Raw genomic sequence first — 23,879 nt, forward strand, 5'->3', positions numbered from 1 at the left:
TTTCTGGGACTTTCTTCTTTATACTGATTAACCCTTCCCTTTAAAATCAGAAGTCCTTAAGCAGGAGCCAACCCATCATCCCTATCCCTGCCCCTCTTCCTCTTTTCTCATCCCTCAGGATGTCTGTCTCCTTTCCTAGGTTTTGTACATTTTCCCAAAGAAAAAATAACCTATGAATCATAAGCTAAGACAGGGAAGGAAAGTCACTTACCTATGAGGGGGAAAGGAAACAATTGTTTTGTTTATGAAAGGAAAAGAGAAAAAGCCCTGCCTTCTATCCTTTACTGTTATTGCCATGGGAGATGTCCTAAAAATCTGGAATTTTTAGAAGCATCTTTGAGTTCAGCAGTGGAAAGAGGGAGAAGTTGGGAAAATCGGTAACACTTTTTTAAAACCCTTGCCTGCTGTCTTAGAATTAATACTAAGAATCAGTTCCAACGCAGAAGGTAAGGGTTAAGTCACTGGTGTTAAGTGACTTGCTCAGGGTCATGCAGCTAGGAAGTGTCTGAGGTTAGATGTGAACCGAGGACCTCCCATCGCCATGTCTGTGGCTCCAATCAGTAACATCTTAGAAGAGCTGACCCAGGAACCAAGCTCTTACTCTATAAACTGAGGTGTGGTTGCCCTTCCAACATGGTAGCCCCCCATCCCCATTTTTGTACTGGTTGTAATCTATGTAGATTGTCTATCCGGATATGAAAACACAAGAGGGGACAGCATGGCAGTCTTCCCCTTCTCTGTATAGAGCATTTCTAGTGACTGAATTGGAAGGGCACCGTCAAGCCTGTTAAGTGTATTTGCAATAATCATTGTTCTTAGCATGCACATGTCACGATAGAGGGCTTGGGAATGTGACCCCAGACTATTAGAACCAGGCAGTTTGCCAAAGGTTTAAACACTATTGTATCAGGTACAACAGTTTCACCAAATGCTATAAAGCTCAGCCTACAGCAAAAAATGATGTTAATAATCATCTTTAGGTGTTTCCTAGTCCTTAGAGAAGCATGAAGCAGTCTGCATTCTGGGGGAATGGGTCCTTGCTCCAGAGAAAAGTTGGGGGGAATTAAGCTGTGTCTTCGTAATAACTCTGATTGCAGGGTTTGGTTTTTTGGGAGTTCATTTCTGTCGTGTTCGTTTTTCTTTCTGATTCTGTTAATCTGGACATTTGCCATTTCGGTGAATAGTCATCTATTTCACGTATATTGCCAGCCGAATTGGCATATAATGAGCAAAATCAATTCTAAAAATTTTCTTTTTAAAAATGTGAACCACTTTTGTGGTCCTAATTATTTAGGTATTTATCTCCAAATACCTAGAGCAGTTTGTATACTATTTATTCTTTTCCCCAATAGCCCTACAGTCCAATTAATTTCTTATCCTCCTCCCCATCCCGCAACACACACACACACTTTGGACAATAAGGAAGTTGTCACAGACTCAAGGAAGTGTCTGACTCAACATCTTTTCCCAAACACTTCCCTTCTCTTCCCTGAAGGATACTTCGCGTTGGCTTTCTCCCTGTACCTCCTCTTCTTTCTCTTCCTCGCTGTTCACAGCTCAGGTAATTTTGCCACAGGCAGACTCTTACATGTGCACATACACACATTTTCTTTGCATGCTCCATTTTTTTATTTTAAATTTAAATTTTTCTTTCATTTGTCTGCTTCTTGGCTACTTATCTGAGGGAACTCTTTCCCCTCCTCTCTTTCCCATTTGTTCTTATGAGCCCAAGAAAGAACATCATAATGCTCAATCAACCCAAGCAATTCATAAAATGCCTGCACGGAGGAGAAGAAAGCCACAATTTTCAAAGCAAAATTGTACAGAATGAAAAATTGGTACTCTCTCTACCTAAGTCCACCCACATCTCTACTTCCTACCTCATCTTGCTCTATTATTGAGCCTGCTTTCCTATGAGTACAAGCAGTAGAATTCCTATTTTTAGGCACAACCAGGGAGTAGAACAGTTTAGTTGAGGGACAGGCACCAGAGATAAGCATCACAGGCTCTTCACAGATCCAGAGAGCATTTAAGCCAGCTTTATACTGCTGGTATACTCCGGTCAAGTCAGTTCAACTCTTCCCAGGGTTTGGGTGATACATGAGCGACTCAGAAGAGGAAGGCGACACTATGTCCCAAGAAGCTTGCCATGACTTAGCTGGGGACAGTCCAGGGTTTTTTCTTACTGTCTTCTGCAGGACTATGGCACTGTGCTAAGAAGTTAATTATTGTTAATCACATTTGATCATCACCACAACTCTGGAAAATGGGTGCTATTATTATCCCCATTTTACAGATGAGGAAACTGAGCCCAACAGACTTGTGTGGGATCCTATAAAACTAGCAAGTGCCTTGAAATCAAGTTTTCTTGATTCCAAACCTGGGCACTCTATCACCTAGCTGCCTCCAAAAATATCATTTTAAATTTTATTCTTTTTCTCTAAAGACTTTTTTTAAAATATAAAAGTCAAGATGCAAAGTTAATTTCCTTCTGCTAATTGCTTAATCAGAAAATTCTCCCTTCAAGAGTCTTTCTTCATCTCTTGTTGTTGTTATGCTTTTAAAAGATCTGATTAGGAAAGGTAGAAAGTACATAGTCTCAGCAATTAAGCTCCTTTCTGCATCACAGAACAAGTAGCCCTGCAGGGTAGCTTTATCTTCACTTGACAAATAAGTTTCTTTCTGAAAATGAAATTACAAAACCAGGCTCCAGCCCCATCTGATCATTCGTGCTTTTGGTCACATTGGCAATATAAATAAAAATTAGCAGGAAATTGACACATGGACCAAGTTGGAGCTGAATTGGGATATCCATGCCAGAGGAGTTACTAATTGGACAGTTTAAAATAAGCTTTTAATACCAATGACTCAAACTGACAAAAATCAAGCATGGGATATCAGAGGAAGAACTGGACTTGAGTAAGAAGACCCTGAGGTTCAAGTTTTTTTTAAATCCTTACCTTCTGTTTTAGAATCAATATTAAGTATCATTTCCACGGCAGAAGAGCAGTAAGGGCAAAGTAACAGGGGTAGGAAGTGTCTGAGCCAGATTGGAACCCAGCCTGGCTCTCCATCCACTGAGTCACCTTGCTGCCCTAAGGTTCAAGATGACTTAGATTCCTATTAGTTGTGGGATTCTGGATAAGAGCCAAACTGGGGTCACTGGAAGATTCTGTGACACAGAACCTGGGTTCAGCTCTTTACTCTGCCATCACCACCTATGTGACCCTTAGGCAAGTTAATTCATCCTCTCTGAAACTCAGCCTCCTCCTCTATGAAATGAGAACAATAACAATGCTATTTCCTTGTAGGGCTGTAATGTAGAAAGGGCTAAGAAATGGAAATTGAGAGGATGAAGATCAATTGGGGAATGGTTGAATGAGTTGTGGCATAGGATTGTGGTAGAATACTATGGCAACACAAGAAATGGTGAACAGGTTAACTTTAGAAAAGCATGAAAAGACCTTCATGGAAGTATGAAGAGTGAAACAAGAAGAACCAAGAGGATGCTATATAGAGCAACAGAAATATTATTTGAAGAATGGCTTGTATGTGTCCACCTTCCAAGAAAGAACCAATAAATAGAAACAAGCAAGACATAGATTTCTATGTATGTATATATTTTGGTTAAATGATGCCTTCTCCAGTATGAGGAGAAGGAGAATGGGAGGCACCACGGAATTTTAATGTAACATATAAAAATTAATTAGTTTTTTAAAAAAGAAAGTGCTTGTTTATTAAGCATCCATGAAGTCATTGTGCTATCATTAGTTGAATTCAGATTTTAAAAGGTAAACTGATAATATAAGTAAAATTTGGAAGAGGAGGACGAAACATTCAAATACAGGAAAAGAAAAAAAGAAAAAAATTTGAGGGGAGAGAAAAATATGATTCTTTTCCTTAGGGAGTTTACAGTCTAGTTGGAACCAAAAACTACTACTGTGAAAAAAGTGATCAATATAAAACTGCTTCCAATCAAGAGACTTGTTGTGTGGTACAGAATACAGAATACTTCAGAGGTTCAGAGAAGAGGGAAGGTGTACAATGTGAAATTGTGGAAGTGAGGAGAGGAAGAAAGCAAACATTTATGAAGCACCTACTAAGTGTCTATATACTATGCCAGGCATTGTACAAAGTACTCTCCAAATAGTATCTCATGTGGTCCTCAATAACCCTAGGAGGTAGATGCTATGATTATCCATGTTATCCTGTCTCTCACATCCTTTCTTCGAAGGATCGACTTAGCTGAATTAACTTGTTTATTATGGATTTGTATTATTATAAGAAATCCTCTTGATCCATAAATTCTAGACTTATCATTTTTAGTATTGGTTGTGTACCTAACAAACCTCCACTAAAGTACATGCCTTTTTGCATTGTGGACTTGACCTGGAGGTCTTGACAGCTGTGCCATCCCAGAGTGAGTTCTTGGGCTCTTTCCAAGACAGTCAGGCTTTCACTTTGGGTCCAGTGATGGGACATGCAATGATTCCAAGAAGGCCATTCCCAGTCTAGGTGAATTGACTCACATGAGCCTAATGTTGGTAGGGAAACATTGAGATTTATAACCAAGCTGAACATGAAGGGTCTTAGAACTAGAAAGGAAGCCCTCTACTTCGATCTCCCAATCCATGTCGGAATTTCTTCTAAAATGGCACTAACAGGAAGTTCCAAGTCTCTACTTGGCTACCTCCAGTGTGCCTACAGAATTTCATATTTGTCCCCATTCCTGTAAGAAAAAGGTTTTCCTTATGTTTTGTGTGATAATATATGGATAACCCAGATCAAATTGCTTTCTAGCTCTGGGAAGGGGGTGGAGGAATGGGAAGGAGGGAGACAATTTGGATCATATAACTTGGGGAAAAAGGTAGAAATTTGTTATTACATACAATTGATAAAATATCTTTAAAAATATTTTCTTGTCCAGATCATCTAACTTATATTATATTTCAAGGATTTTAGGGGGCATTTTACATTTGCAGGTTTGTTTTGAGGGCAGGGGCTGTTTTTTGCTTTTTTAAAAAAATCTCCAGCACCAGGTATAGTGCCTGGAATATAGGTGTCACTTAATGAATATTTATTCATTGATTCTTATATTCAATGTATTAGCTTTGAATCTCTTAAAAACAAGGGAAGGAAAGAAGCATTTATTAAATACCTAAGTACCCTCCTATGTGCCAAGCAGGATGCTGAGTGCTTTGCAAATATTATTTCCTTTGATCCTTACCTGGGAAGTAGGTGCTATTATTATTCTCATTTTATAGATGAGGAAACTGAGGCAGAGACTTACCTAGAGTCAATGAGTATGAACTCAGGTCTTCCTAATTCCAGGACCACTGCATTATTACACAACCTAGCTGCCTTCTTTTTTTTAACTTTGTATTTTATTAATTATTGTTATTATATTTTGTATTGGTTCCAAGACAGAAGGGGAGGAATGGCTACTGGAGTTAAATGACCCAAGGTCACCCAGTGAGAAAGTGTCAGAGGCCAGATTTGACTTCTGTTTCTTTGTATAAGCTGTATTTCATCAAAATATCATTTTTAAAAAGAACTATCCAAAAAGTGAATTGGGCTGCCTATCGAGGTAGTGAGTTCCTCCTCACTGGTGGTTTTTAAGCAAAAGTTGGATGAACTCTTGTTGAATTCTCATTCATGCTCAGATTGAATTTAGGTGCTCTTTGAGGTTCTTTTTTATTCAGACCTTTATCATTCTATTTTGTTGAACATTACAGAGTTGAGAGCTCAGCTCGGTGTCTATCTTTGGATATTCTATTTTCATAATTCACTATCTGGGGCACATAAAAATATTTTAAAAGGTTCTTGATAATTCTTCTTTTTGCCTTGCTAAACCCATATTTCTTGTTTCAGTAGAAACATTTCTTTTAATCTTAACTATGAAAACTAAGAAGAAATGTCTAAAATTTTCTTCTCCATCCTATTTATGAATTAACATTTACATGGTACTGTAAGGTTTTCAAAAAGCTCTATGAATATTATCTCATTTTATCCTCACAACAATCTAAGAAAGTAGGTTATTATTGTCCCCATTTTACAGATAAGGAAGCTGAGGTGGAATATGGTTAAATGACTTGCCCAGGGTCACACAGCTGATAAGTGTTTAAAATTGGATTTTAATTCAGGTCTTCCTGACTCTAGTTCCAGAACTTAATCCACTGTTGCTAGATACCCTGTTCACAAAGATGTTAAAACCCGTTGACTAAAAGGCTCCCAAGAAGGAAGTCTAAGAGTCAACAACTCCTTTTTAGTTACAGCTCTTGATAGCAATAGACATTTGTGGAATTCACCTGTGCATGCTTTTTTTTTTAAACAACTCTTACCTTCCATCTTAGAATCAATACTGTATATTGGTTCCAAGCAGAAGCATGGTCAGAAGTAGGCAATGAGGGTCAAGTGACTTACCTAGGGTCACTTAGCTAAGGTCACATTTAAACCCAGGATCTCCCATTTCTGGTCCTGGCTCTCAATCCACTGAGCTACCTAGCTGAACCCAGTCCAAGGTTTTAACATAATTTAAAATAGAAAAAGGATAAAAGTCAATACCAAATTTATCTCTAAATTATACCAAATGCTTTAATTCTGATGTCTGGAGAAATCTACTTCAGCAGAAGTTTTGTTTTGTTTTTTACTATTGTTTCTATAAATGTAGATTTAAAAAATCAATATTAAAATTATTGTTCCAATTTTTATTTAATGTGTTTCTAAAGCACCAAAAATAGTCTATTCCATCCATTCCTTGGAAACACCAGTTCCTATTCATCAACAGCAAATTTTGGGGGAAATACAGACAATAACAGAAATAAAATATTTTCAAGGTAGTTTTGTCTTGTAAGACATCAGCTATCTGTTAGACCACTTATACCATTCTTAGCTACCTTCTCAGAAAAACATATTATTCTGACAAGCTGCATTCATATCATACTTCTCCCCAAAATGGGATTATTACATTACTCCCACAAGTGTTCTCACTAGGATGGAAGACCCCTTTGTTATAGCTGGAGTACATACACACTTTTCTCTTTCTAGAGTTGGCATTGCAGGAGTCATCAAAGTTAAATCCTATATAGAGGCAACACATCTTCAGTATAAAAAGTTTTGGAGTAAGTGCTTTAGATCTGGTTATATTTATAATTCTTCACTCGACTTAGGAAAAAGCAAGTTTGAGTCCAATTAAGTTGGACTGACCTCATTTCTAGAAACATGTACAGGAAAATCACTTGAAAATGCCATAAATGTTGGTGGAAATCAAAACATAAATCCACAAATTTTAAATATCCACTTTGATCCTTGAAATACAATTTAAATTTGATGACTGGGTCAAAAAAAACCAACACATTCCTTTGTCTTGCAGGAATCTGCAAGGAAATTGCATATTTCCTTCATAAAAAGCAAACACATAGAGTCTTCATAAGGACATACATGGGGATTTTAAAGTTGCACAGTTTCAGGTTAAAGGTTTCTATAAATCTCTGGGCTGCTTCCTGAGATGTTTACATTTAAGAGAAAATCACAGCTTAATACACAAAGCTCTTGTGTTTTGAGGGATATTGTGGTGTTCAATTACAGACCACTTGGATCTGAATCCAAAGCTCTGGCACTAACAATGTGTGTGACCTTGAGCAAGTCACTTAGCCTCTTTGTGCTTCTGTAAAATGAAGACATTGGGCTAGGTGACCTTTAAGGTCTCTTCCAATTCTATGTCAGATCCTACCATCCAATTGAGGTTGGCATTGATCTCTGCTGTTTTGCACTCAAATTTGGTTGTCTCGAGGATATTTTTTCCATCAAGATTTCTTAGAAATTTTAAAAATTCTATGCTATCCAGAGAAAGAACTGTGGGAGCAGAAACACAGAAGAAAAACAACTGCTTGATCACATGGGTCGATTGGGGATGTAGATTTTAATGATCACCCTAATGCAAATATTAATAATTTGGAAATAGGTCTTGATCCATGACACATGTAAAACCCAGTGGAATTGCTCATTGGCTATGGGAGGGGTTGAGAGGAGGGAAAGAAAGAACACGAATCATGTAACCATGGAAAAATATTCTTAACCAATCAATCAATAAAAATAAAAATAAAATAAAATTCTATGCTTGTTTTTCTCCTACAAATACTTGTATCTGAAACATAAAGTGAATGTTTCATACTTATCTGGACTTGTGGGAGGATAGAAGCTAACTAGAAAAACAGAGGAATAGAAAGTCAATTAACTACCAATAATGTGAGGTGATTTACTGCATTGAAAAAAATGTGCCACTTGCCTGGGTGGAAAATATTCATTTCACCTGAAGAATTGAGCAATATGTGAAAAAGACCCCCTGAGTTCAAATATAAAAATATTCCAAAGCATAAGGACATTTTGAAGTATAGCTTCCCTCTTCCACATGAATTAGAAATTCACCATTTTACAGAGATTTAACCCAAAAGAAAATAAAACAGAGGGACATTTCTCCCCTATCTCTGATGAAGTACACATTAAATATTCTTTATGGATTTGATCCAAAAGAAAAATAAAGTTTTTTCACAATGAAAATTTTTTTAAAAATTCTTTAGATATTCAATAGAGAAGATTGGAGAGCTGACGAAGGGAGCCGAGATTGAAAAGATGACCCATTTTTTTAGCACTATTTTACATTGTTTTGATCTGTTGGGACTTCTCTAATACGACCCAGAAGGTCACATACTTGAGAGAGACACAAGGGACCAGGTTAGTGGATAATGCAATTATAAGGAGCCAGCATACGGGCTCTGAGGGAGACAGAATCAGGTAAGAATTTTTTTTTTTAATTTTAAGCCCTTAACTTCTGTGTAGACTTATAGGTGGAAGATGGTAAGGGTGGGCAATGGGGGTCAAGTGACTTGCCCAGAGTCACATAGCTGGGAAGTGTCTGAGGCCAGATTTGAACTCTAGGCCTGACTCTCAATCCACTGAGCTACCCAGCTGCCCCAAGAATTTTTTTTTAAAGGATGCTCCTAATTGATCTACATACTTCTGACTTGGAGTTTGTACAGCTTGAAACTGACTTTTCTAGATTACAGATCTTCAGCCTATAAAGCTATATTAAGCCTTCAAGGAAATCCTTGTCAGCCCTTTCAGAGGGGCAATGTGAACTACTTTGGATAAGTAGACACATGTATGTATAAATACACATACATGTATATATCATACATGAGGTAGCAGGAAGAGCTGAGTTCAAATCTGATCTCAGACTAGCTGACTCTGGGAAAGTTGCTTGACTCTGCCTCAGTTTCCTCATCTATACATGAGCTTGGAAGAAAATGGCAAGCCACTCCAGTATCTCTGCCAAGAAAACCCCAAATGGGGTCACGAAAAGTCAGATATGACTGAAACAACTGACCAGCAACAACATGTCATATATACATACATGGACGTGCAGGAGAGAAATTAATTCTTATCAGTTATTTTGTGCATCTATTCAACAAATACAAATAGTGTAGCCTAGCATATGTGAGTTAGCTTTAAAAAAAAAAGGAAGACATCAGTTCAAGTTCCACCTCTTGACATATATTGGCTGGGTTGGGTGGTTTCAGAACTTAATCTATTAGGACTCTGGGCAATTCCCTAAATTTCAGAGAAAATGCTGCTCTGCATTGAGAGAGAGAGAGAGAGAGAGAGAGAGAGAGAGAGAGAGAGAGAGAGAGAATATTTAGTTCAGTCCCTATTTTTTATTCCTAAAGGTAATTTTCTAATTTCTTCTCATCAGGTTATGGTATGAATTGGGTGGGTTTAATTCACAATCACCTACTATTTGGGGAAATAAATGGAGAGCCTACCAACATATCTCAAAATAATCAATTTTATGACAAACAGGATGAATTCTGAAAAATCTAGAAAGACTAACATGAACCGATGCAAAGTGAAGTGAGCAGAACTACAGGAAAAAACAAAACAAAACATTGTACACAGGGACAGCAATATTTCTCGTTGAACTACCGTGAATGACCTAGTTGTTCAAAGCAATGCAGTGATCCAAGACAATCTCAGAGACTCATGATGAAAAATGCCCTCTGCCTCCAGAGAAAGAACTGATGGAGTCTGAATGCATACTGAAACATACTGTATTTTGTTTTCTTTTTTCTCCTTTTTCTCATTTCAGAATTCTTCCACAAACAACTAATATGGAAAAATGTTTTACATGTGAAATTTATATTTGATTGCTTGCCATCTTGGGGAATGAGGGAGGGAGGGTCAGAAGAAGAGAGAGAATTTGGACCTCAAAACTTTTTTAAAAATGTTTTAAAAAACTGTTTTCACATGTAATAGAGAGAAATAAAATATTCTCAAAGATAGGTATCCAAAAAGCCACAGTAACATTAAAAATAATATTAAAAAAATAAGTAACAACAAATTATAAATAATTTTTAAAAAGAATTTTAAAAAGAAAAAAGAAATAATCTCTTTTAAACCTTCACTCTTCAAAGAGAAAAGAGGGAAGAAGATTGTTTTACTATTTTAAAATATATATATGCATATATGTATATTTTACTATTTTTCAGATTGAAAATTAACCAAACTTCCTAACAAATACAGAATGAATCTAATGTTTTCTGTGCAAGAAGATGCATTTAGGGTGCATTTTTCTGATCTCCACAAGTGTTAAAGGAGGTAGATTAATCACTATCTACTAACTTTACACCAAGGACTTTGCTTTACCCCTTATATAAAATAGTAGGAAAGCTCTCAAAAGCCCATAAAACACCTACAACCAGAGGAACTTTCATATTTCTTATAGCAATTAAGTTTCTATATTTTTAGAAAGTTTCATCACATAATTTTAAAGATTTCTCCTATCAACCAAATATGTATACACAAATACACATGGACACATATAACTGTACACAAGTTATTTTCACAATTAGTCTTGATGACAATATCTTTTTACTCATACTTTTAAAGAATGTTAACAAAGGGATTCTATAGAACTCACCATTTTCCCATCCATCCCTGGAGTGCCAGGTGCTCCAATAGAACCCTAATGGGGAAAACATAATTAGTTTAGGCTGATATTCCAATTATAAAATACTTTTGTGTTGAATTTAACCATTTGTGTATCATATCCTACCTAATGTCCTGTTCCAATGCCTTCCAATAGAAAAGATGTAACTTTTTCTTTTTTACCTTCCATCTTGGAATCAATAGTGTTTATTGGTTCCAATGTAGAAGAGTGGTAAGGGCTAGGCAATGAGAGTTAAGTGACTTGCCCAGGGTCAAGATAAAAATGAGAAGAAAATGATGAATATGAACACAACAGTTTTAACCTGTTTCATATTCAGGGGAAAAAAGGAGACATAAAAACAAAGACATCAATTTCAATTTTTAGTATTTCTTGGGAAACCTAACTAATGTGAAAGAATCATTACAATGAAGAAGCCAAAAAAACTTTTGTTTTTCTATCTACAGTGGCCAAGCCAAATGGACAAAGAATGTCTTCTATCAAGATTTTGGGGTGCCCTTTATAGCCTTTCCAACAATATACGTAACTGAGAAAGACAATACATATGGTCGAAGAGTTGGATTGAACTAGGAAAAAGAGAGTAGCCTGGATTGATTTCAGAAAAATGCAAAGCAATTTTTACTGACCCCAAACTTCCCATTATAGCAAAAGCCCATTTTTTATTACAATAGCAGAGAACTGGAACTCTATTGTCCTATATAGAACTTAAGAGCACAAAGAAGGCAATGGAGAGGTGTGTGGTGAGTGAGAAGGCTATAATATAGAACCAGTGAGGAACCCTGAAAAAACAAGGTTAAAGATATCATGAAAGAACTGTATGAAAGAAATAGAATAGGGGCTGGTCATGAAGCAAGAGTGAGGGGCGAAAGATGGATATTCAGAAGACTCTACTCTTTCTCTTGTTAGGTTGATAAAAAATGAAGGTCCCTATCACATTGGGTGAACTTTAAAGAGAACATGGATAAGAGTCATACAAGAGGACTGGCATGAATGGATTGGAATCTGCTTTGCTGGAGGGAACTCAAGAACAGATGAGATCAGAGATCCATTTGAGTATATTCTCATAATTGATGGCAGTGGAATTTATACATTTTGAATATAACACCATAGTGGCTTTTGTGGTATATTTGGACATGGAAATGGCACCCAATGAAAGGAAGTAAAAAAGTATGGACGGGTTTACTACATTAGAAGAAAATGCTAGAAACAACGCAATTTTAAAGCATCCAGGGATCAGTTTCCTAAGACTTATTTTCTTGGAAAGAATAATTTTTTAAAAAAGGAAACAATTGTGTAGTAAAGTTACCACCATAAATAGTTACCAAGAAAACCACTACAGAACCATAGTTCTCATTTGCATCAAATCATAATGAGGGCGGTTTTATATAAATCTCAAAGGTATCCTTGACAAAGGCATGTGATAGGAAGAGACAGATTTTCACTGATAACTCTCTAAAACAGACTCTATTCTCATAGTGGAAAAATTGATCAAGAGATATAAAGAGTGCAAATTTTTTAGTTTTATTTTAACTTTACAAGTTAAGTAAAATAAAACCTTGAATTATGTCTTCCAGCAAGGTGCTCCTCCTGAAGATGTTAAAATCATTTCAAATTCCTTGACACAACATCTCTGTGGTACAATTGCTCACTGATTCTTTGATTATTAATACCAAATGCAATATAGTACATATTCACCAAAGTTGTTAGCCATTGTCAGAGAAAAAGACTTATTCAGAGTTAAAATGACAATGGGATTCCCTTTAAATGACAATATTTTTCAGATATTCTTGTTTTTCAAAATGCATTGAGATGATTATATCCAACTTCAGGGTCTTCCTAATTAGATCCATGAGCCCCTTCTTTGAGTACTGCAAAGGGATAGGTCTAGCAATCCAAACAGCAAAAATCAAGTAAAGAATACACATTGCCAAGGCTTGACCTAGAGTTGAATTGGCAACCTAATGAATGAACCCATCTGTACACATATCTCATTAGAAAGTACAGATGGAAAATGAGCCAGGCTCAGAATTAAAGAGTAGATCAGACTGGATTGCATTTGGGAAATTACACTATGCTATTAAAGATTCCAAACTTTTCTTTATCACCAAAGCCCTTTTTTTTTCTATCAGCTTCTGTAAATAATGGAACAACATGGTCTCTAAAGAATCAAAATTGAAGATCACCCAAAGGGTCTTAGAATAAGTAAATGGCAGAAAATTACTGGCAGAAGGAAGGAAGGAAGGAAGGAAGGAAGGAAGGAAGGAAGGAAGGAGGGAGGGAGGAAGGGAAGAAGAAAGGAAGGAGGGAGGGAGGGAGGGGAAGAGGGAGGGAGGAAGGAAGGAAGGAAAAAAAGAAGGAAGGGAAGGAGGGAAGAAAGGAGGGAGGGAAGGATCAAGGAATCAAATGGATCAAGGAGGGCCAGTCACTAGTAATAGTGAGGGATATGAGGGCAGTCTGTTTGTTTTTTGGTACCCACAAAATATTCACATCCCACAAAGATTCCTAACTCTTAAAGTCAGGGATAAGAACCATTCAAGATTAGAAGGCATAGATGGATTGTGATCCATATGGAGAGAGAAGTAACCACACAATACATAGAGATAAATTGAAAAGGGCAAAAACTCCTGCTCTATTATAGCATCAAATCCACTATCATAATGGAGCTTTTCTTTCCTTCTTGGTGAGTTTTCTTCCCTGTCTTTATGATATATTTAAAGTAGCTTATTTCCCACTTCATTTGCTGGCAAACACTTGATCATGTAACCATGCTGTTCATGCTTCCTTAGAAACTAGAAAATTAAAATCAAATACTGCTTTTATTCTCTACAAGTCAAGCACATTAATTCTGTTAAATTTAATATGTGATCCTAATAAAAAAAATCATAGCTTAGATTGAGATCCAAATGTACCAGCTGGTAACACTGATCTATCTTCAGTGTTTGGGGAAGATGTTGGTAATGGCTTAGTTTAGAAAAGTGTAACAACAAAACAACTCTTTTAAGATGCATGAGTTTAAAATAGATGAAACAAAAAGAAACAAACAGCAATAAACTCTGTCCTATAGCAGAACCAATAAAAAAGGCAAGAGAAAAAGAAGAATTAAGAAGAGCATGGAGATTGAATGATATTTGGAGGGAGGGGAGCAAATAACTGTATGATAGTATAATTTTCAGGATCTGGAATAAGTATTTTTCCCTGAATTTACAAAAACCGAAACTGGGTCTCAGTCTTTAAACCATGTGAATATAAATCCATTTGTGAAAGAGGATTATGAGGGGTAATGTGTTGGAAGTTAAGAAATAGAGACGTTAAATGTTGCCCAATGCAAAGCTATGACATCTTATCAGACACAGGAAAGACATTAAGAAATAACTTCAAACATTCTTTCACTTCCCTTCTTGGAATACTCATTCCATCTAAGGCTATAGCTAAACATGTTTCAAATTCAACAGGTACATTTCTTTTCTGGCACTAGAAAACAGATTTTTCACCCTTATTCTCTGTAAGATGTTAAGATGATTTTATTTTAATTGAAAAAGACTTTATTAAAAATGAGACTAAACCAAGCAAGAGTTAGAGAAAAAAAACAAGCAAGAGTTAGAGAAAATTACAATGTAAATTTAATGGTTTTGATTATATTAAGCTAAAAAGCTTTTGTACAAACAAAAACAATGTAGTCAAAATCAGGAGGGAAACAACAAATTGGGAAAAAAATCTTTATAACGAAAAACTCTGACAGGGGTCTAATTACTCAAATATACAAGGAGTTAAAGCAATTGTATAAAAAATCAAGCCATTCCCCAATTGATAAATGGGCAAGAGACATGAATAGGCAATTTTCAGATAAAGAAATCAAAAGTATCAATAAGCACATGAGAAAGTGTTCTAAATCTCTAATAATTAGAGAAATGCAAATCAAAACAACTCTGAGGTATCACCTCACACCTAGCAGATTGGCTAAAATGAAAGAAGGGGAGAGTAATGAATGTTGGAGGGGATATGGCAAAATCGGGACATTGATGCATTGCTGGTGGAGTTGTGAAATGATCCGGCCATTCTGGCTGGCAATTTGGAACTATGCCCAAAGGGCTATAAAAGATTGCCTGCCCTTTGATCCAGCCATACCATTGCTGGGTTTGTACCCCAAAGAGATCATAGATAAACAGACTTGTATGAAAATATTTATAGCCGTGCTTTTTGTAGTGGCAAAAAACTGGAAAGTGAGGGGATGTCCTTCAATTGGGGAATGGCTGAACAAATTGTGGTATATGCGGGTGATGGAATACTATTGTGCTAAAAGGAATAATAAACTGGAGGAATTCCATGCAAATTGGAGAGACCTCCAGCAAGTGATGCAGAGCGAAAGGAGCAGAGCCAGAAGAACATTGTACACAGAGACTGATATACTATGGTAAAATCAAATGTAATGGGCTCCTGTACCAGCAGCACTGCAATGACACAAGATAGCTCTGAGGGATTTATGGTAAAGATGCTACCCACATTCAGAGGAAGGACTGCAGGAGAGGAAACATATAAGATAAACAATTGCTTGAATGCATGGGCTGAGGCGGACATGAATGGGAAATAGACCCTGAACAAGGACACATGTTACAACCAGTGGAAATGTGCGTTGGCCATGGGTGGAGGGAGAGCGGGGGGTGAAGGGGAAAGTAGGGGCATAAAGTATGTAAACAGATTAAAAACGAATATTAATAAATGTCTAATAAAAATTAATTAAAAAAAAGAAAGAAAATGGTGGTAGTAGGAAGCTATAGTGGCAGGCTAAGTTAAAAACTCCCAACACCAGATGCCTCAGAAAAACATCAAAGGATGTAGCCCCTTTCTGACCACTATAAACATTCTCCTTTGGCTGTTATGAGTCAGAATTCCTATGAAAATATGACCCAATTCTTATTGTATCCCTTTGGCCAGTAATGTAAGGAAGAAGCATTTCTACAGCATTATTATACAAATTTAACCTAGATAAAGGTTCCTTTAAGGATGATCTGGTAACCCAGAACTTCTTAATACTCCATGTACTCTGAGCGAGCATATGAGATATAAAAAGTATGGATAAAAGGCAGCATCTTAAAAGCTCAACTAGAATATTTCTTAAAGCACCAAAATAACCATTTATTCAAGGAAAAACTCAATGATTTTTAAGGGGAAATGAGAACTAGAACAAAGGAAGAGCACCAAAAGAACAAAAAAGAAGAAATTATCATATATGTAAATATTTAAAGCATTTCTTGTAGCTCTTTTTGTGGTAACAGAAAACAATAAACTAAGAGGATGCTCCACCAATTGAAAAAAAAATGAGACTAATTCTACCAAACAATTTGGAGGTTCCTGAAGGACTGAGATGTAAAAAGTTGCTTCCTCTCTTTACTGCTAATGTTGTTGTGCTATTAATGGACTTCCTAAAGACTGAAGAAGTAATTTTGTCCCGGCAGTGGGTGGATTAGGGTAGCTTTACAATTTCACACTGTGCCTAGTAGAGACATTATCGTTAAGGACCTGGTGTTCTGACATGAATTATCCTACAACTCATTAGCTTTCACTTTGGTCTGAAAGATTGTGTTTCGACAGATGCCAAGATGACAAGTACTTTCAAAAAGGCTGCATCTCTAGATGCAATCTGAAATCTTAAAATAGAGAACAATTGCTTTTCTATTTGTGCTATTACCATTGATTCTCTTCAGCTTTCTTGGGTACTTTTTTGGACAGATGTGTAACATTATCTTCTATACTTCAAAACCATTTTTTTTAAATTGGGAATTCAATGATAATTATGTAAGATGCTGGTAAGGAGCCATCGATCAGCTTTCATTGGTTTGCCGAATGAGCTACTGGGTAATGAATGAGGCAATCTCTCAAGTTCTGGGTTCACTCCATCAAACTGCAACATTTAATGCTGATGAACATAAATAATGCCAAAAAGACCCCGGAAAGTGAATTCTCCAGTTACCTTGGCAACAGGAAGGCATCCCTGAGCCACCTGTGTACAACCAGCCCAGCCCTTTTTATCAGCAACACCTACTCTTTGGGTCATGGGGCCAAGAAGCATCTGAGTCATTTGAAACTTTTATCTCCTTCTTCACAATTTTTAAGCTTGACTTCCTAGCTTTCCTATGATTTGAATAAGAAAATTAAAATAACCTTTTAACCTACAAGTTCAGAAGACAGATTGAAAACAGTCTGCTTTGGACTGCTTAAATTTCTTATAATGGGGGAAATTAGAAATCTTATGTCTCACATGATGAAGTTATATTTGGGGAAAAGAGGCTTGACAGTCTAAATTAACTGCTCCGAAGTGGCTTACAGTAGCTAATTCTATTCACCTCAATTTGGCACTAAGGAGCATAATTACTTTCACAGTATTATTGTTTATACTCTACCTTTTGTCCTGGAGGCCCCTGAGGTCCCTGAAAAGGGAAAACAATTCAATTAGCATAATAATATCTCCAATTCGAACTTAAGTGACCAATTAAAACTGTCCCATTCTATGCTGGCCTGAATCCAGCTGATGTTTTGTGCATCAAGGAAAAGGAAAACTTAAGTGACCAATTAAAACTGTCCCTTTCTATGCTGGCCTGAATCCAGCTGATGTTTTGTGCATCAAGGAAAAGGAAAACTTTCTGTTGAAAATACACAATGGATCTTTTCATCTCTTTTCTGAAATAGCATTAAGCATATGCAGTAGGATTCAGATTTCTCCCATTTTTTTTCTTAAGTCTTTGCTATTTCAGTCCATCTGTTTCTTCAAATACCTGCAAATCTACGGTATCAATCTCACTTAGACAACTAAAGATTTTTTTCAGTTAAAAGGCAACTGTGGCCCCATATTACATATTATTTCTGCAGCATACCTTTACAATTTTGGTTGGCATATTTGTAATGAAAAGAATTTTTGAAAAACACCAAAGAGGAGCATATTTTAGCCATTGACCTTTCCCAACCTCCTTTCCACTGTCAGGGATTTTTCCCAGACCCCTCTGCTGTTAGTGCTTTCTCTTCTAAAGTTACCTTCCTCCTATTCTTTTTTTAAACTCTTACCTTAGAATTATATACTAATTAGAATTATTAGTTATTATTTAGATGCTTCTTTAGAATTCATAATAAGTGTTGGTTCTGTTCAAATAGAAATTTCTTTCTGGATGTGATCTGTGAGTTCTTTTAATTTCTTTTTGTTTTAAAACCCTTACCTTCTGTCTTAGAGCCAATACTGAGTATTGGCTCCGAGGCAGAAGAGTGGTAAGGGTAGGCAATGGGGGTCAAGTGACTTGCCCAGGGTCACACAGCTGGAAAGTGTCTGAGGCCAGATTTGAACCTAGGACCTCCTGTCTCTAGGCCTGGCTCTCAATGTACTGAGCTACCCAGCTGCCCCCAATTCTTTTCATTTCAATTTTATTTTCATGTTTGAGGATCTCTGGGTAGTTGTCATTGATAATTTCTTGTATTATGATATCCAAGGTTTTTCTTGATCATGGCTTTCAGGTAGTCTAATAATTCTCAGACAGAAGAGCAGGAAGGGTTAGGCAATTGAAGTTAAGTGCCTTGCCCTGAGTCGCACATCTGGGAAATGGCTGAGGTCAAATTTGAACTCAGGACCTCTGCCAGGTTCTCAATCCATGAAGCCGCCCAGCTGACTTCCTCTTTTTACATTTTATTGATCCTTGTAGAAACCTATTTTCATGCAAATTTTCTTCTCTATTAAAATGTAAGCTCCATAAGTAGAGAGAGCTTTTTTCTTCTTTTTTTTGCCTTTCTTTGAACCTCTAGTGCTTAGCCTACTGCCCAGCATGTGAAAACCACTTAATAAATGCTTATTGATTGGTTGATGCCTGTTGAATGACAGCTGTTGAAGGCAATGGAGAAAACCAGAAAAAAAACAAGGTACTATCAATCTATTAATGCTTAGAATGGCTCCACTTGGGTAGGTGAGTGAAGATATTTCTCCCCATTCATTGTCCCTGGTAGGATGTCATTTCTGAGATGTGTTAGTGGTCATTATGGTGATAAAATCAGTGATGGTGTTCTGGCTAAATTTAATTAGAGAGAGAAGAGCCTGTTTTGAGATGTTTTGCCTAGAATTTATTTTAGGAGGAAATACAAAAACATAGATGATAAACTTGCATGTTTCTCTATGAGCTCTAAGATATAACTTTTTAGAATTTCCCACTACCTTTCCAAAAATCTGCCACTCTGTTTAGGAAGGAGGTAGATAAACCCTTTCCCCATCATTGCAACTGCAAATGTCATAGGACTTCAGGTCAATCAAATGAATATCTTGTTCTTCAAAAGCTATCTTAGATAGCAACAAGAAACACAAGTTGGTCAATAAAAGAAAACAGCTAATAAATAGTTTAGGCTCAATCTCATCCCTTATTTTTTGGAACAGCTAGATCCATCTGACATCCAGAATGGCCTTCTACCTACCTTAATGACAAGCACATGTCCCACAGGCTGCTTTTCCATCATCATCATTAGAGATTATAGTGTCTACCATGAAGAACCTTCTAACACTTAGCCTCTCTGTAGATCAACTTGCTCAAATTTCATGACCTTCATCTTAAGCCATGCACATGATTTACTTAGATCTCAGGTATCTCAGATCTCACCATTACCCAAAACAGATCCATCTTCAAGTTTATAAACTCTGAAATTCTCCTCTCTAACCATAATCTGTGGACCTTTCATCTTTCCACAAATGCATTCCTTCAAAACCTGCTTTTTGGGGACATTTTCAGTCATTTTTCAGTCTTATCTGACTCTTCATGACCCCATTTGGGTTTTCTTGGCAAAGATACTAGAGTGATTTAGCTATTTCCTTCTCCAGCTCATTTAATGTTTTTGGGATTGCGGTGGCTTCTTATGGATGGATCTCTCTCTGTTTCCCCAATCATGTTATGGTTTTGCTTCTTTTCTTTCACAAGTTCAACTTTATAATAAGTCATTACACTAAAACTTGTCTTAGGCCACTAATTCCTTGCCCACTACTTCTGCTAGTACTACATCCACAATACACATTTCTGAGTCACTCCCTTCATTTGCTTTCTCCTTTTCCTAGGTACAATGGGCTTGGAAGAAGTAAAAAAAAATATTGACCAAGACCACTACAAATGTTTGTACATTGGCCCTTCACTACTGCATGGAAATCCCAAACCTTATTCTTTTCTCCCTTTAAGCATTCGTCCTCTATCTTTCTTTCTTAACAGATGACCTTGACGTCCATGTACCTTGCAACATTGTTTTGAGGAAAGTGTTTTGTAAACCATAATGAGTTATCTGAAATATGAACTATTATTTATTATGACTTTACTGAGTTGAACTGGACCAGATATATAAGAATAAAATGACTTCATTTTAAAGGCACTTGGGGGCTGATCTTAAAGATATCTCAACAAGGTGACAATTCCAAGAGAATGGAAAAAGATAATGGATGATGATATGACTTCCAAAAAAGTGACTGATGAGGTGTTAGTAACTACTGACCTGAAGGGTCACACAGCTAGGAACTGTCTGAGGCCAGACTTGAACCCAGGACATCTCTAGACCTGGCTCTTAATCCACTGAGCCATCTAGGTGTCTCCTCAACCAACTTTGTCAGTGTGTAGTTAGAATGTTCTACCCCAGGACTACATTCCCCAGAATTCCTCTAGTATTATCCAGCATCCTTTTCCTTTTGTCCATGTAGCATCCTTATGTGTTTGTATATAGTTGTGGGTAACCCTGCCTTCTCTCTCTCTTCTCCTGTAAGTGTGGTCAGGGAAGTGGCTTTTTCTTTTTTTAACTGAGGTTTGCTATTTTTCCTTTTGCTTCAAGTTATTAGAAATAAACCTTATAAAATTATAATACTTGGAGTATTTGGATATTAATTTTTAATCTCACACCGGTGATCTGGGGATTATCAGTTTCAAGCTAAGCACAAAACAAACAGACATAAGCTAGCTAAAGGTATTTGGGTATGTCATGGAGGATGGCCATGTACAAAGTCCTAGTATAAAAGGGGAGGTCAATGGAAGTCAATAGAGAAGGGCACCATATGCTCCTCTGTACACATGAAGTTATTCTAATTGTATCAAGCCCTGGAATTATAGGGCTTTCTCAAAGAGATTTATGGCCACTCAAAAGACCAACCATGGATACTAGAAAAGTGAATTGAATGAAGAATACAGATTTTCTCAAGTCTGGAATTCAATTGGATGGATAGTCCATTGGATTAGCCTCTAGTTCATATGCCACAGCTAGATGCTATAGATAGAAAATGACCAAGGCTCTGAATTGAATAGGAAGAGTGGACTTGAATGCGTAGCTTTTGGGAAACTATATTAAGCACTAGGAATATGAAGAAAGGTAAAACCAATGTCTGCTCTCCGGGAGTTCATATTCTAATGGTCATATTGGAACTGATCCAGTCTTAATCCACCATTTTCCAGTTATGTGTCCTTCTGTACATCCTCCTCTATCCATAAAGAAGCACATATTGTCTTTAGGAAAGACTTATTTGATTAGCCAGCTTCTCTCCAATCTGAAAAGTAACTGGTGGGGAGAGGTTAACCTTTGTCACTTTCCATTTAAGAATGTGACAACTCAGCGTCAGAAAGATAAAAGGAATTGCTTAAAATCATCCAGGTAGTCAAGGATATACCTGAAAACAAAGCCCAGGTCTTTTGTTCTATCCATTCATTAGGCCATGTAAAAAAGTATCATAGCTCTTATTTAGAGTAGTCTTAAGTCAGGACATTGCTTAATGAGTAGCTGTCAGATTTAAGGAAGTCAAGATAAGTGGATTTTGTCAAGGTATGGCATGTGGGACTAGAAAGCAAATTTAGATATTTGTCATTGTGTCCTTTCCCATTTCTTTAAAGGTTTCTAGCAAGTTTTTTCTCTCCCCAAATGCCTTTTAGAAAGGAAATCACATATGAAAAATTACATGAATTCAGTGTTCAGACTGAGATTTTATTTATACAACTCAGGAAGTTCAGTTTCCCAGGGTAACTCTAACTTTGAGAACACACTATTCATTAAAACTGGGTCTTTCACATTACCTGATTATATAACCCCTATCAAATCAACATTTTATTTGAAAATAAGAGCATAAATGTAACACACTTCTGTCTAAGCAAAGACTAGCACATCTGGAATTTTCTATGACTATGAAAAGGGAGATTTAGAAAGGCACAAGAGGGCTATACTATACTCTCAAATTCAGGACTGGTGTACATGGAAATATCTATCTCCATTAAAGTATACTTTAATAAGTATTTAATGAAAGGAAATTGAGGACCATAGAGAGAATATAAGTATTCAATTTACTCAAAGGGTACCACTAGCATTCATCTCAAAGCCTAGCAAACAGAGAACAGGGCAGTTGAGTGTACCACAAGACATGAATTTGAATTCAAGCTCTAAAACTAATTAACTAAAGAAATATCCCAAGTTCTGTGAGCCTTAATTTCTTTATCCTTAAAACAGTAAAAACTTGTCCTTTTTGATCCTAGTGTAAAAGAACATTGCCTTGTATAGCTCCCCCTTTGGGATGCATAATAGAGGGGCTCTTATTCTCTCTTCCCTTCTCTCCCTGTAGAATTGTGTGGATATATTAAATGGGCAATCTCTTCTCTCCTGTGAAGGTATAAAGGACAACTGTCTGAGTTCTGGAAGGTCATAAGCCATAAAATCATCAATTCCTGGACAAGACTGTGTCTGGGATGAAGTATAAATAAGTATAAATAAGAAAGAAGACAAAAACAAGAGGTGGACTCAGTTTGTAGAAAAACATCTTTGGAGTTGATGAGATGAGATTTAAAAAAATAAAAACACAATGTTCTTGCTTTTCCCATTTTACTTACTTATAGAGGATGCTGAGTTAAAAAAAGAAATAAATAAATAGAAACAGGATGCTGAGTTCATGAATGATAGACTTTAGAATACCTACTGGGAAGACTTCTGAGGCAAATTCTGGTTATGTGAGTAGGTGGGAGCTGTTGTTCTCTGTTTCCTCTATAGAAGAAATGTGACATTATGGAAAGACAGATGGCCTTAGCACCAGCAAGATCTGGGTTCAGGTCTTACTTCAGAATGGTTGTCTGATCCTGAACAAATCATGTAATTTCTGAGTGCTCTAGGTAACTCTCTCAAACTGTAAGTTGAAGAGAGTGAGCGTATGACTAAGTAAAGGGTTCCAGTCCTGTTTGTCCCCAGTGATGCAGAGAATATCAAATTTATGACTACCTATCCTGTATGATTCTTGCCAATGCCCTCTCATACACCACAAGAGGATGTTCAGCCAATAGACTGGAGGGCTTCCTCTTTCCTCCTGATATTATTAGTGAAGCATTTGGCACATAATTCTCTCTCTCTCTCTCTTAGAGAGAGAGAGGGAGATAGGGGGTAGGAAAAGAGGGAGGAAGAGAGAGAGGGAGGGAAGGAGAGAGGGGGGAGGGAGGGGAAGAGGGACAAAGAGGAGGAGAGAGGGAGGAAGGGGAGAGGAGGGAGGGAGAGGAAAGAGAGGGGAGGGAAGAGAACGAGCGCTCCATCTATCTTCCTGTCTTCCTATCTATCAATTTATTCATCTTTCTGTCTTTCTACTTAGCAAGCTATTTCTTTCTGTTTTTCTCTTTTTATCTCTCTGTCTTTCTATCACTTTTTGTCTATCATTCTATTTCTTTCTGTTTGTCTACCTCTATCTATCTCTGTATATCTGCCTTTCTCTCTCTCTGTCTATCTTTATGTCTATTTGTCTGTTTCTCTATCAGTCTGTCTCTATGTCTGCCCCCCCCTCTCTCTCTCCCTCTCCCTTTCTCTCTCCCTCCAAACATTCTCTCTCTCTCTCTCTCTCTCTCTCTCTCTCTCTCTCTCTCTCTCTCTCTCT

General features: G+C 36.9%; 1 protein-coding gene across 1 annotated transcript in view; it reads right to left on the minus strand.

Moving 5' to 3' along the window:
* COL25A1 (collagen type XXV alpha 1 chain) overlaps positions 1-23,879 on the minus strand; it is a 602,710-nt gene that overhangs the window by 113,281 nt on the left and 465,550 nt on the right. The window contains exons 8-9 of the mRNA XM_044681639.1: positions 17,401-17,427; positions 10,976-11,020 (exon numbers count right to left, since the gene is read on the minus strand). Of these exons, the coding sequence (XP_044537574.1) occupies positions 10,976-11,020; positions 17,401-17,427 (72 nt within the window). The remainder of the gene's footprint in view (positions 1-10,975; positions 11,021-17,400; positions 17,428-23,879) is intronic.

This window comes from Gracilinanus agilis, chromosome 6 (genome assembly GCF_016433145.1).
Source record: "Gracilinanus agilis isolate LMUSP501 chromosome 6, AgileGrace, whole genome shotgun sequence".
Taxonomy (NCBI): domain Eukaryota; kingdom Metazoa; phylum Chordata; class Mammalia; order Didelphimorphia; family Didelphidae; genus Gracilinanus; species Gracilinanus agilis.